Source organism: Dipodomys spectabilis, unplaced genomic scaffold (genome assembly GCF_019054845.1).
Source record: "Dipodomys spectabilis isolate Male_0828 unplaced genomic scaffold, ASM1905484v1 ptg000089l, whole genome shotgun sequence".
In the NCBI taxonomy this organism is placed as follows: domain Eukaryota; kingdom Metazoa; phylum Chordata; class Mammalia; order Rodentia; family Heteromyidae; genus Dipodomys; species Dipodomys spectabilis.
The window spans coordinates 11,235,513-11,251,312 of record NW_024870766.1 but is presented as its reverse complement, the minus strand read 5'-3'; the positions used below and the strand labels follow the sequence as shown (position 1 = coordinate 11,251,312).

Genomic DNA, 15,800 nt, shown 5'->3' with positions numbered 1-15,800 from the left:
GATTTTATCTAGGATTTAGTCTTTGTAAGTTTTTCAACTCTACATAGTCTATGATCTTTTGATAACCTCTCTTGTTTGCTGGAGACTGATTCCCACTTGTACATCCCACAGGAAGAATCTGAGATATTTTGCTATGAAACAATGTAACAAGTAAAATGGATATTATATTAACACCTGCATATTTCTCTTGAATATTAATCAGGTTCCTTTTAAAAGTCTTAGAAATCATTGTACTTATTATAGTTAATATTCTCCTATTTTGTAGCTAAATCCTTAAAAGTTGATCACTAATGACTGAATGGAAAAAAACGATTCCATTTTTTCTGTTTGCATGTGTGCATTTTACTATTGTTCAAAATATTAAAATTAAATATCTAAGCACTAAAACATTTACTGAAAACATTGTGAACAAATAACAAATTATCCTCCTCAGTTTTCAGGACCATGCCATAATCATCCATTTTTAATACATAGAAGATACCACTTTAATTTTTCAATTAAAAAATTAATGTTTGTTATTTTGGTTGTTGCCTCCACATGGCTTCTCTGTGTGGCTATTGATTCTTTTATTTTTTTACCTTACTTTTAATTTCTTAAGCTTAGTATATTACTGTGAGCTACAAACACTCCCACATTTTCAGAATATAAGTCTGTAATACTTAATACTCACACATCAACCAAAATTAGCATGTCTTTAGGAGATGCAGCCCCTTGGATATACCTGAAACAAAGAAAACATGATTTTATTTTCCTCTTGTGGCACATCCAACATTGGTATTTGTTGTATGTAAATGGTGGATCTCAAATGTTTAATTTCTGAAAATCACCAAATGAATCAGTTCCAAATGACAATTCCCTAATTTAACCATATCTCTAGGGAACCAAAAACTTTGGGAAAGATTTGTTCAGGGGGCTCCAACATTCAAAAAGCTGAGATGGGCAGGGAGCAGCAAGCTTTCTTCCTCCAAATGGAGAGCTGAACCTGGACTCAACTTTAAATTATCACTGAGGCCCTTGCCCATTACTTTATCGACATTTACCTTCTCAGAACCCTGCCAGATAATGGATCAATTTGTTTTCAGACAACATGCTGCAAAGTTGCTGTCTACCCAGGGCTGTGTTGAAAGAGCAGTTAAGAGTTTAGAATCTGTATCAGGATTATCTCCTATACAAAGAACACATGGCAGCTTGGTTTGCCTGTAAAAGTAAATATTCCTATAATAAATAATAACATTTCACAGGTAGCATCTTAACACTACTGGCTCTATTGTATTTGTCAATGGGAACAGGAAAGAACATGATAGTATCTGCTTTTCATGATTGGCAGCCTAGCTTCTAAGATTTCTCCTGATACAACCCATTCCTAAACTCAAACTATGTGATAGAACAACCTATGCTTCTATTAAATAATTTGGGGCTCTACAGAGACAGACTGGGGTAATACTGTCAGTAATAATTTTGTGTCTGTTAGTATTAAACTGAGTTGGTGTTTATATAAATTGCTACTGAATACTTAACAGAATATAACAGCTTTAGCCCATAAAAGCTTCAGACATTTTTTTGAGTCAACAATTATGCTGCTTTTAGGATTTGTGGGAACCATAGTAAAAGTTAGAAATAAACTAAATAGCCAATAATAGAGGATAACTTAATTACCAAATAGTCTTCTGAATTATCTTAAATTCCCCTATTCATGAATATTATTCAAAGACATTAATGTGTAAAAGTAGGGAACATCATACTAATATATGTGAACTCATTTAAGAAAAATGTATCTCATCATGTATATTTTAAAAATTCAAATGAAACACAACTAGATATTTAATTGTTAGTTACTTTCCAGTGAATCTAATGTTATCAGATTATTGATAGTTTTTCAGTTTTTTATTAGGAGAATGAGTTAGAATTGAGGAACAAATACAGCTTTTCTCAGGAATAAAAACTATGCTAGGTGAATGTGGCTAGTGGCATTGCTTACCTTGAGGCCAATGCTCATTAGTGCACTGCCAGAGGCAAACTATCCCTACACTATGTCATCTCTCTGTTAAAAAATTTCTACTCCAAGCAAATGGAGAAGGTTTCAGTAACAATCCTCACTACCTGAAACAGATCTGAAGCGGAAAATTAAAAATAAAACGTAAATCAGTCCATTTTAAATGAATTTAATTAATCATCTCAACACAATATTCACTCTCCAATTGAACTGATCACTTTTATTAACTTTTAATTATTTATTTTAAAAAACACCACACTACTTTAGACAAAGAGATACTGTTACTCCTCATAATAGAAGACTCTGGTCTTCAATATTCATCTTTAATATATAATGATGAATATATACATACAAACATGTGTTTATATATATATGTATATTCTTTTCACTATGTCAGTTTAAAGGCTTTTTAAAAATTCATACCATGGTCTTCTGCGAACATCATAAAGGTCAATCTTGTTTGGAGTTCTACTATTATCAACCCATGGAGATGCTTGAAAAAAAAGGAAGTAGAAAAAAAGAAATTAAGCCAAAATATTAGATATGTTCTACAAATATAATGTAAAATTTGAGGGGAAAATGCAATCATAAAATTCAATGCATATCTTACACATAAGAAAATTGAGGGAAAAGGTAGGGTTGAGAGTGATGGAGAGAATAATGTTGGAAAAAGTGACATTAATCAAGATACATTGTATTCATAAATTGTGTCATTGAGTGAGAAATCCTTTGAACAACTACTTAAAGGTTTTTTTAAAAACTCACAAAATGCCATCGATACAATAGTCAGATTATTATTAAGACTATACTTTCAGGGATCATTTCTATAGTTCGTTACAATAGTAAGATTATTGACAAAAATATTCAAATAGGAAGCATGATCTTCGTGCCCTTGATACTTTCCTTATTTAGAGCAGAAAACAACACAGAATATACAAAAGAATATCGGTGCAAGTCAATTCTCTTTCTTCACATTATTTCAGAGGTCTTCTGGTACCAACTTCCATGTATTCCCATGTATCTAGACCTTAATACATTTTCTTTCCACTATTTAAACATAGAATCCACCTTAGTTAAAATTTTATTTGCCCTTAATGGAAATTCTGGTTTCAATTATTTGATCATGACATTTCCATTCAGTGCAATCCTATCTTGCTCTATATAAAACTGTTTCTCTTAGATTACCTTAAGATAGTATAGTTTTTAACTGGCATGTTCATGTTCCAGACAATGATCGATCAATGTTATAATTATAATTAAAAGATTAAATTATAAGTAAAATAACGCTCTCAAATTTACTTAAATGACCTAAAGTAATCCAAATAGAGTCAATAATCTCGAGTTAGTTTCACACTTTTTTAAACCATTTTTCAGTCATCAGAAAAAAATTCATCTAATTGTATAGATTTTCAAATGCAATTAATTTACAATTGTCTAATTAAATCTGAACTTACTTTAATTAAAATGCTCTTCAAAGCTCTACTTTGATGTACACCAGACCTCATAGAGGAAATAAGTGCTGATGAATTGGATGATAATTTGGTAATGGAAAAGTCCTCTCTTTGAACATGTTTAGACATATGACTCTTGAAAAACATGTCCTCACTCTACTCATTAACATTATATTGAAAATGAACTATACAACTTGTGGGTTGGACCAGGAAGGAAAAACTGTGAGATAGTGGGAAGGGGTAACATTGTTCAAAAAGAAATGTACTCTATCGAACTTATGTAACTCTAACCTCTGTGTACATAACCTTTACAATCAAGACCATACTAAAGCTACCAGCACAAATATATTTATTGCAGCATTATTTACCATAGCTAAGATATGGAACCAACCCAGATGCCCCTCAGTAGATGAACGGATCAAGAAAATGTGGCATATATACACAATGGAATTCTATGCCTCCATCAGAAAGAATGACATTGCCCCATTTGTTAGGGAATGGAAAGGCTTGGAAAAAATTATATTAAGTGAAGTAAGCCAGGGCCAAAGAAACATAGGTCCCATGGTTTCCCTTATTTGCAATAACTAGTATATGTCTGAGACAAGCAGGAAAGGTCAGATAAGATGGTGTTAAGCGAAATGAACCCCAAGATAAGGACACAGTGGTTTTTTTTTTTTTTCTTGCTTGCTATTGTTTCTAACATATTTATAAGATACCAGGTGATTTTTTTCGTTGCTTTGTATGTACCTCCCCGACAGGATAACCCCTGGTTTCACTGTATTTGTTGGTATAATTTGGGGAGCAGAAGGGGGAAAACAAATTATTTAAATAGGGATACAGGCTGACCCATTAAAACAATAAGATGTACAAGATGCTATGTCAAAAAACAAACTTTACATTTAGGCAGGAAGGCGGAGGGTAGCGGAGAATGTAGTTGGGGAGATGGGAGGGAAGGGATGGTAGGGGAAAAACAAAGGAGGCGGAAAAATGCTTGATGAGAAATGTACTCATTACCTTGTAACCCCTTTGTACAGTATTTTCACAATAAAAAACTTATTTAAAAAAACAATAAATAATTTTTAAAAATCCTCACTCAACTGATGTGTGTGTGCCATAATCTAATTTTCATTTTCTTTATTGAACAATGATGGAACTTATGGGGAAGTATATTGTCAGTTTTATTAGCTAACTAAAATAATTTTGCCCATTAGAATATGCCAAAAATACATACAACTAAGTCTCTTCTTCACTTACAAATTTTTTTCATTATAAAATCATTTACTCATTTGTAAAGACTAATCATATTTACACAAATGTGTGAATTCCAACATAGAACTCCCCAAGAACCACTTACTGACACAGTCACTGAAAATGATCTGTTAAACTTACTATTTGTTTAATTAATTAAATTTTCATTTGCAGAAACTGTGTCAGTGATACAAAATACCATTTTGGTAGCCTTAGCATTAACTAGCAGAAGTGCTGGTAGACATACTATTTCATTTTCAGATCTCTTTCTGCAATAGCTGACTCCCCAGGTTAGTGTCCTGGTAATAATGAAAAGTTTAGAGAGACTATCCTAATTTTTTGTGCCATGTTTGCTGAGTCTATATTTGTAGTGCTCCTAAACTCCAAATGCAACTTTTGGTTTGCTCTACAAAAATGGATCTGGGTCTTTTCAATACTTTTCTTTTAGCAGCTGACATGATATGATGCATCAGCAGCAGACAATGTGAAACGACGAATGAATCAAGGCCCTGGGCCTCCAGCTTCTGGTTTGCGATTTCACAGGCTCTCGTGAGAACTGCATGCAGCTTCTCTGGTGCTGATTGGATCAAAACTGATACTGATTAATGTACAAGCTGCCACAGTGTATACCACAGCAATAGCCATGAATTGAAAGAGGTCAGCTCTGACTTTAAAATTATTTCAGGAAATTGTAATATGAAAGTTTTTTTTTAAGTTAGAGCACTAATTTCTTTACAGAGCATATTCATTTAGGATTTGTTTCCACTACTAAGTGAAATTAACTGATATAAATTACTGCCTTCTGTAAAATTTATACATTCTTTAAAGACAGAAAAATTAAAAAGCTATGATTTACATTATGAGCTAGACCATTAAAATTAATATCATTTATGATCTTAACTGGTTTCTATTTAAAAATATTAATAATCAGATATTAGATGTTTGCTTTTAAGTAATAGCTGTGATTAGACTAAATTAGGATATTTATATTATAGTGAAATTAAACAATATAATTTCTTCTTGTGATATTATTAAGACATAAAATCCTATTGTGGTATTTGGTGGAACATTATTTATATAAGCTCAAAAATATGGAAGATCAAATACTAAGAGGAATAGTGAGCATATATATACATACATATGTATAAATATACATATATATGTATACGTAAAATTTCCCTGAAAAAAAATCGGTTTCATAGTCAATGAAAAAGAAGCTACAAGCCGGGTGCCTGTGGCTCACGCCTGTAATCCTAGCTACTCAGGAAGCTGAGATCTGAGGAACTCGGTTCAAAGCCAGCCCAGGCAGGAAAGTCCATGAGACTCTTATCTCCAATAAACCACTAGAAAACTGGAAGTGGTGCTGTGGCTCAAGCGGCAGAGCGCTAGCCTTGAGCTGAAGAGCGCAGGGACAGCATCCAAGCCCAGAGTTCAAGCCCCACAACCGACCAAAAACAAAGAAGCTACATGTCCTGTAAGGAAATCAGAGCTAAAAAGAAACGGGAACATTGCTCATTTTATATTTCCTCTAAGGTATCTCATAAGATTTTAGAATGACAGGAGAGAGACAAAAACATCCCAAAATGATCATTGATGAGAATAATTTTGTCTTGAGGAAAACACTGAACCATGGACGTGTCTTTGGCTAAGTCTACTGGAACGTTAACCTATTTCACATGATGTAGAAGGCCAGCAAACCAATGAGTTATGCAGATGTTTGCCTGTGACTGACTTCATTCTGAAATGTGTGGTAGACCACTATTTTTAAGAAATTGCTGATTTCAAAGCCATCTTATAATTAATGTAGTTTCAAGATAATAAGAACATTTCTTTCTTTTTAGGTGCTAGGAAATGATAAAGCAAATAGCAATGCACTGAGGACTGATTCTCTTGATAGAAACCCCACTTCAAATGACAGCTAATTGCATTTCCGTTTAATAAGTTCAAGTGCCCTTTTCTAACTCTAAGAAGAGGAGGAGGAGGAGGAAAGGGATGGGGGGGGGGGGGGGAGGAGGAGGAGGAGGAGGAGGAGGAGGAGGAGGAGGAGGAGGAGGAGGAGGAGGAGGAGGAGGAGGAGGAGGAGGAGGAGGAGGAGGAGGAGGAGGAGGAGGAGGAGGAGGAGGAGGAGGAGGAGGAGGAGGAGGAGGAGGAGGAGGAGGAGGAGGAGGAGGAGGAGGAGGAGGAGGAGGAGGAGGCGGCGGCAGTGGCAGCAGAGAAGATTTAATAAGAATGCCCTGAAACATTTCTCCTGGTCCACTTGCCTGGATCTAATTGATGTATTATAATTCTAGGCGTTTATCAGGCATCTCTGAATGACAGGGCCAACAAACTCAATAGATTTTGCTTTCAAGAAAAAATCAATTCATTGATAAATACACTGGATAGCTCACCAAATTTCCAGTAATGGAAAGTGCTGCTACTCATAACTACCATTCCAGGACAGAGTCTCCACAGTCCCTAACAGCTTCCACACCAAGGTCCAGGGTGAATTAGGTTGCTTAAATGACTGTGAATTATGTACTCACATTCAAGGAAAACAAATAACTGACGTCTTCAGAATGTATCTTGGACAAGATAAAGAAAGCTTTTTCTGTAGCCACTGGGGTGCCACAAAATGCCTTAAAGTTCAATTGCAGATATTCATGTTTTAGCAGTAAAGTTAAATCTCACTCATGTGACTGCTTCGCCAAGCAATTACCAGATATGTAAAGCTGAGGATAGCTTTCACCTTCTTCAGCTTTCATACAAGCAGTTGGTAATGAAAGATTCCATAGGAAGGCATGCCCAAATCCTCCCAGACTCGACCTTGAAGCAACACATACTAATTCACTCATCTTCTATTTGGAAACTATTTCCTATGGTTCTACACAGACACAAAGGGGCCTGGCCAATAAATAGATTGCCAAGCAGTCATTTTCGAAAGAATGTTCACCATGAAATGGGAGGACTGAACTTTGACAGTAGCTGACAACCTCCACTCTGTGTTATAGTTTGGATCTACAGTGTCCACTCAAAAGGCCTAGATGTGTGCATCGTTGAGATGTGACTGAGTCCTGAGGGATATGAGCTAATCAATAGATTGATCCACTAATGAACTGATTGTTAAATAGCATTATTAAGAGGTGGTAAAAATCTTCAGAGTTAGTGAACTATATTCTTGTCCCAGGTCTCCATGTCATAAGGCCACCTCTTCACCGTGAAGTCAGATTCTTGGATCCACTCCATGCTTCTCACCGCAACGTTCTGCCTCTCCATACTTGGGCACTTTAGCAAAGGAATCAAGTGACCACGAGGCTAAACAAACCTTTCTTTAAGTTTTCTTCTTATGTGTTATATCAAAGTAACAAATTGGCAAGGTGCCAGTGGCTCAAACCTTCAACACTAGCTACTCATGCATGGCTGAGATCTAAGGGGAATAGTTCAAAGACAGCCTGGGCAGGAAAGTTCATGAGATTTTTATCTCCAGTTAACCAGTTTAAAAAAAAAACTGGAAGTGGAGCTTTGGTTCAAGTGGTCGAGTGCCAGCCTTAATCAAAAAAGCTCAAAGACAATGTCCAGGCCCTAAGTTCAGGCTCTAGGACCAGCCAACACACACACACACACACACACACACACACACATATACACACACACACACAGAGTAATAAAACTGGGTAAAATTCAAGAGGAGATGAAATCAAATATCTAGTAATGTCCACCATTGGTTAATTTTTATTAGTTTTCTTTTCTCAGCAGCATCTTCAAAGAAGCCACCTCTGACATGAGAAATGTGAATGGGCTAAATTCTAAGCCTAGTTAATACACAGAAGATGTCAGACTTAACAATTACTTAAATAAAATTTAGAACTGAGATTGCTGACAGAAGAAATTCACTGCAAGAAAATAATAGTAGGAGTTAACCTGGCCTTGATGTTTATACTGTGTGTATTAGTAATGAATCCTTAGCTAAATCTGTAGAAGCAATATAACTGTTTGAACCCTAAATCAACTTTAAGCTTTTAGACCTGAACTAGAAACCAATAATCTAAGAAAGCTGCTTAGCCTCAAGCATACCCCAGCACTTGTGTCCTGAAGTGATTCAGGGGCTGTCACAGAGTGATCCCCACAGAACATACAAGGAACAGTCAGATGGGGTGAAGAACCTGCTTTATGTAAATAAAGACATTTTTATATTTCTTCCCTGACAGAACAGAGGGATTTGTATTTGGCATTCCTTACTCTTTCCAACTCTTTGAATTGAAGCTATTCAACAGATTCAGGCATATTTGGGCAGCAACTGGGATGAATATGGTAGAGAAAATATTCAGTATTCTGTCACACTGAGGTAGTCAAAGTAAAAAAATTCATAGTAGGTGATGAGACTGTTACATATAATCAACAGAGCTTGGATACTGAGTTGTTCATATTGTTGTGGGGACTTTGGACTATTTTAGGTGAATACTTGAGTGTGTTTCACAGGGGGGAAAATATGTAAAGGCACTTGACATGCTGGAGAAAATGAATTATCTGAATTTTCACCATAACACAGAATTATACGTTTCCTGCCTACAATTTTACTTGGATGTTCGGCTTAATTTAATTAATGTCCGTCATGTTGTACATACAGGGTTCTATATCTAGTTACCTTGTAACCTTCAAGATACAATAAATCACATCTCACGCTTACATGAATTGTGATGATTTGAGAAAAAATAAGGTATACTCTAAACAACTTCTGAAAGAAGACAAAATTGGCCATCTGTTGTAACACACACAAAATCAAAGAATAAGAGAATAAGATTGCTCTTGGAAAGCTTCCCCGTAGAAGTATAAGTCTAACTGGATAACACAAATAATTAAATACCACAAATAATTAAAGACCAGTGTGTCTTTTAGAACTGTTTTTAGCTACCTACTGGAAAAAATAAAAACTGGTGATTTTAGGGTTAAGGTAGTTTGTTTTCATAGATGTGAATCTGTTATACATAGCATCAGGGAGGAGAGTCTAGAAGGGCTTTTTGTTTCATCTCATTTCTCTGAAATGTTCTTAATTAGGCCTCTGCCTCACATCCCAGACACCATTATTTGTGGTCTTTCTCAAAAGACAAAGACATGTGCCCTCCTCTATTCTAGGAGAACTTCCCCAAAGCCACACAGGACATTTCTTACCTGACATGGGGGAGAATTTACATACCGTGTGGTAACAGATTTTTTTTTTTAATATGGTCTGAAACCTGGCTGAAAACATATACTGTACTAGCTACAAAGGAGAGGTGCTGGGGACAATAACCATCTCTCTGCTTCGGCTATCCTATGACAAACTTGTATTTTATAATTTTTTTTCTGCCTTCATGAAAATTTTAATCCAAGTATCAGAAGTTATATATTGCTGGATCTCAGTTACAATACGGATGAGTAACTGCTTAAGTCCACATACATTAGACACTGAAGTGATAGATTTCTGATGAAAATTGTGAAAAAGAAATAGTCATGGACTATAGTCATGGAAGAAGTTTATAAACTATGGATTAAGAATGAAGTGACTGAAGCCAGGCTTACACCTGTAATCTCAGGAGGCTGAGATCTGAGGATCAGGAAAGTCTGTGAGACTCTTAACAAGAGTCTTTTTTTTTGTCGGTCGTGGGGTTTGAACTCTGGGCCTGGGCGCTGTCCCTCAGCTCTTCAGCTCAAGGGGAGCGCTCTACCACTTGAGCTACAACGCCACTTCCTCTGTGAGACTCTTATCTCCAACTAACTACCAGAAAACTGGAAGTGGCACTGTGGCTCAAGTGGTAGAACGCTAGTCTTGAGGTGAAGAACTGAGGGACAGCGCCCAGGCCCAGAGTTCAAGCCCCATGACCACCACTAACAACAACAAAAACAGAAGAATGAAGTGACTGAAGGAAAAAAAAGGCAAAACCTTCCTGTGGAAAAAGGAAGTTACAGAGCAAAAGACAAGGCATGAACAGTACTGCAGGAGGCTAGGGACCAGTAATCAGTAATAATGACTTCCAAGAGCAAAAGAAATAAGTAAGGCCCACTCAAAAGAGGTCTTCCATTTTATTTATTTTCTGTTGTTGTTTTGTTTTATTGTGTTCTGTTTTGTTTTCATTTTGGGATAAGTCTCTCCATGACCTCAAACTTGAGGTTCTCTTGCCTTAGTCTTTCATATGCTGGGATTACAGATACAGTTCTACATATCTGGCTTCCAAAGGTTTATGAATAACAGATTATGTGACTCTGAATAAGAGAATGGTTCGGGATTTATTATATAGATACAACAATACTAACATTGTAGACAATGAAATGCTAGGGTAAGGCAGTGTCTTTCTTATTGGAAGGAGAAAGAGAAACTTGACCACAAGGCATTATTTGGAAAATGGTCAGATATAGAGTTTTAAAACGTGAATCAAGGACTATGAACTAAAAAATAAATATTCCATGGAAAATATAAAGATATTAGAGGCTTTACAAAAGAAAGGGGAAAGTGAGTGAAGGAAGAGAAAGAAACCATACCTTTGAAAAATATATATTAGTGTTGATCAGCTAGTTCTAACAGTGGAGAAGTTCATAATACCAACAGACATTTCACAGAAAGTCTTTCCAGTAGGTTATGAGGGTGTACTACTTTTTCATGTTTCATTTTTCTTTTAGAAGTTATTCCTGATTTCATCTAAAAACCTTTTATAATAATAAAGAACACTGAGTTTTTTTTTAATTTTAGTTTAAAAAGCATAGTCATGTTCATTGAATATGTGTGATCACTGAGATGCCCTCAGAATTCAACCTGACACAAACACAGAAAGCTATATTTTCCTTTCACTTTAAAATTGTACATGAAAATGTTTATCAGACTTTATGTAATTTCAAGGGATATCATGTCAGGTTTATTATGTGTGAGAAAAGGGTTGCTTTTATTTCATCTTACTTCTTGACATACTTATCTTAACAAATCCAAGTTTGCTCATGAAATATATTCTTCCATTATAAATTTTTCGCATACACCTGGATTCTGAAGAAAACTCTTTCGGGTCAGTTGTAAAGTCTTACCATCTAGTACACTTGAGGGTTTGGTCCATGTCCTTTAGGCAGACCGCATCGTAGCACTGCGCGGGTACCCGCATCAAAACCTTGCTCATGGTTCACCATAACATGGCTTTATCCAAGGAGCAGCCATTTACTACTAAGGTATTTCAGTTTAATGTGACTTTGACCAAGTTAGCGTTACGGGATGAGGGATATATTCTCATTATAAAAATAGTGTGGCCCAATATCCAAATTGCAAAGTTGGTTAAAAAAAAAGGAAGAAAAGAAGAACATAAAGCTTGTACTTCCAATTCCTGTTGATGACTACTGAGTCAGTAAGCACTCACCTGGATAGTACCGAGCCAGGCCGGTGGCACTGCCAAACACCTGCCAGAGCAATGTGGGGTCCTCATCGCGATTTTTTTTGAAAACGTCATCTAAGGCACTGGTCCAATTGAGCTCATTTAACACAATTGTTGCTAACAAGAAAGGGGGAAAAAAAGTCAATTCACTCATACTCATATTTTAAAAAATAAGTCTAAACTTACTTATAAAGTAATACACATTTTCATTGCTCTTCATGGTAGTGGCTCAATTAATTTTTCAGCAGACAAAATTAGCTGTCTGATGCTAATTGAATGTATCTCTAATCATCAAGAATTATATAGCATAGTACCTTTCCCCATTGGTGCCAGGCAAAATTATATCATGTCTCAGCTTCAAACTACCAAGAGCTATCCAGAGACACAAAACTGAAGGAAGGTGGGGTAATAATCTCCCACTGACTTCTTTGGTCTTGCTGAAGAAACCCACAGATATGCTAGGGTGGAGTCTAAAAAACCACTCTTCAACTCTTGAGAATTCGAAACATTTGTAATTGAGCACAGGTTACAAATGGCATATATATTTATGTGTATGTGTATGTGTATGTGTGTATGTTTAGTCTGAATAAGAACAACCTCATTCAAAAGGTTGAAGATGGGGCTGGGAAGGTGGCTCAGTGGTAGAGCGCTTGCCTTGCATGCATGAGGCCCTGGGTTCGATTCCTCAGCACCACATAAGCAAAAAGAAAACAGCCAGAAGTGGCACTGTGGCTCAAGTGGTAGAGGGCTAGCCTTGAGCTGAAGAGCTGAAGGACAGCACCCAAGCCCAGAGTTCAGGCCCCACGACCGGACACCCCCCCCACCCAAAAAAAAAAGGTTGAAGATAACACTGTTAGAAAAATAAGAACTAGTTAATACTTTAAATACCTCATCAATGAATAAGAGTCTTGATATCTGTTTGTGCTCCCTTGGTTACTTAATTAATATTTAAAATATAGTTCTAATTGGAACAAGGTGATTGATTTTGATATCTATTTGTAACTACTAACAGATTTGGATAAGTATTCTAGATATAGATAATTTATTCCAGTGAAGTTAAAAAATTGTGATATATTTCTGATATGAGAAAAGATTATATATACTTTATAATTATGAGCCTCCATTTAGCATCCTAACTCTAATGAATTATAAATCAATCTGTTATGGAATATAGTACTCTCTATATTCAATATATAGAGATAATTTCAGGGCATTTTTTGCATGTAAAGTAATCATCAAGCTTCCAATAGCTGAAAAGATTATTACTAAACTCTGCTTTTGAGACTCTGCTCAAGCCTAATCAGCAGAAATGTGCTTTGGATATTGATTGTAGAGACAGTCTTATTTCCCTCTTTTCTCTGACCATAGGGAACAAACCAATCATATCAACCATGATTAAATCACACACAAGCTTTTATAAAGGTAAACAGAAAAGAGTTTCAGTCTAGAAAGATACAAAGCATCTTTTTATTTTTTTCCCTTAGTTGGTATCATTTACAAAAAATGAAAACAAAAGGATTGTTAAAATTGTTCAGGGACAAGCAGCCTGATGCAGTTCTCATTATTGAAGACTAACAAGATTTTCATCTTTATGGATGTGATTACTTTCAGAAAGATCAGTTGTGTGTGTGCGCGTGTGTATCTGAATATTCATGAGCTGGGCTAGATCCATAGTGCATCTGAGATACTGGAGAATTCATATTCAAAAGCATGATCCAATGAACTCCAAGTGGTGAGATATATGAAAATTTATATTCAAATAGATAACCTGAACTGATACTCACCATTCATGAATATTTATATTATACATACAGAACATCACAGGAAAAGAGGGACATTGTATTTTTGTTAAACATTCATGGCCTTTATAGTAACACTCATAAATAATGATGTTTATTTATGATCTAGTTACAGTTCATTAATACACAATCTCTTCTATCTCTTCAATTTCCTTGACTCTTTAATTCACATCAAGCAACTACTGACATCGAATTATTTTTAATGAACTGTTATTACTTTTCAAGGCTGCTAATTTTTTCTTAATTTTATTTGATACCTTAACTATTACTATTAAAAACTGATACAACATGAATTTATGATCTTGTACTGGGTTAAAAAAATGAGGTCTGAAGTATTTCTGTAATCAAAGCAGTATAGGTTTTAAATTCCCAGTTTATATGGTAGAAAATTCTAATTTAGATAAGCCATTACTTAGGTAAATTTTTAGAGTATTATTCTCAAAATGCTTTAATTTACAAATAATAAATTATGAAAAGAAAAAAATAAAAGTACAACCTGGGTGATTGAATTGATTTTTAAGTTTACTCAGCATGCATGTGTGCATGCATTTTATATATATGTATATATTTCATATTAACAAGGCCTAAACATAATAGCAGCAGGTTGCAAAGGGTGAGGATCGAGGATATGGTCACTACATCTGTTATTTATAAGGACTTACTAATGTAATCATTATTTTAGTCTCACTCTTTATTTGAATGTCTAAACCCAGAAATGAAAATACAAGGGATCTGCCCTAGGAATGCAGAGCTGATACCGCCGCTTTACAAGACAGCTTGACTGAATGTATTAAAAGAGTTCACTGTATTTATCAATTGCTCACTTTGTAATCAGAGAATTTTCAGCACAAGAGCCATGCATTTGATTATGCCACTCAAATTTCCTTTAAAACATTAAAACTAGAGCAAGCCATATAAAATATTGCACTACAATTTTTTCTCAAATTATATTTAAAAGGAGATATATAAAGCCTCAAAGCAAGAAGGTAAACAAACATGAATATTATTTTAGAATCTTTTCATTTAATTTTATAAACCAGGTTATGAATTATTGTATGAATATATAAGTATATATCATTTTAACAACCTGAAATGAATAGTTTTCTTTTTCAATCACAGAAAAGTAAACACTCATTCAGAATTACTAATACCCTTCTATGCCTCCATCAGAAAGAATGACATTGCCCCATTTGTTAGGAAATGGAAAAACTTGGAAAAAATTATATTAAGTGAAGTAAGCCAGGCCCAAAGAAACATAGGTCCCATGGTTTCCCTTATTTGCAATATCTAGTATATGTATGAGTCAAGCGGAAAAGGTCAGATAATGTGATGTTAGGAAAATGGACCCTTAGATATGTATTTTAATTTTTTTTTCTTTCATGCATTTGTTTCTAACGCATTTATAAGATTATCTCTTTGTTGCTTTGTATGTCCCTCCCCAACAGTATAACCCCTGCTTTCACTATATTTGATGTCAGTATAACTTGTGGAGGAGATGGGGAAAAACAAGTTGTTTAAGGATACAGGTGGACCCGTTGCAACAATGAGAAGTACAAGTTGTCATGTCGAAAAGGAGCTTTACAACGTTGGTGCAGGGGGGGGGGGGGGAAGGGGGGAAAGGAGGATTGGGTGGGGGGGTGGAGGGGAGGCTGGGAAGGGATGTGAAGGGTAAACAAAGGAGGAGGCTGCAATGCTTGGTAAGAAATGTACACATTATCTTGTCCATGTAATTGTAACCCCTCTGTACAGTATGTTCACACAAAAAATAATAAAATAAAATTAAAAAATAAAAAATTAAAAAATAAACAAAAGAATTACTAATACCCAACATTTGTCATCTTTAGACTATTAGCATACTCAGGATAAATAAAACTGAAATAATTGGGTACTTTGCAGACAATGTAGTAATAAAATTAAAGCACAATACTAGCCATGCTAAAGG

At 35.3% G+C, this 15,800-nt stretch overlaps 1 protein-coding gene and 1 pseudogene across 1 annotated transcript in view; one reads left to right on the top strand and one right to left on the bottom strand.

The window, feature by feature from the left end:
* The window catches only part of Cacna2d1 (calcium voltage-gated channel auxiliary subunit alpha2delta 1), a 270,236-nt gene that overhangs the window by 78,019 nt on the left and 176,417 nt on the right, over positions 1-15,800 (bottom strand). Inside the window, exons 5-7 of the mRNA XM_042684525.1 lie at positions 12,045-12,176; positions 2,417-2,486; positions 671-721 (exon numbers count right to left, since the gene is read on the bottom strand). Coding sequence (XP_042540459.1) covers positions 671-721; positions 2,417-2,486; positions 12,045-12,176 — 253 coding nt within the window. The remainder of the gene's footprint in view (positions 1-670; positions 722-2,416; positions 2,487-12,044; positions 12,177-15,800) is intronic.
* On the top strand, positions 2,793-2,884 carry LOC122111988 (annotated as a pseudogene).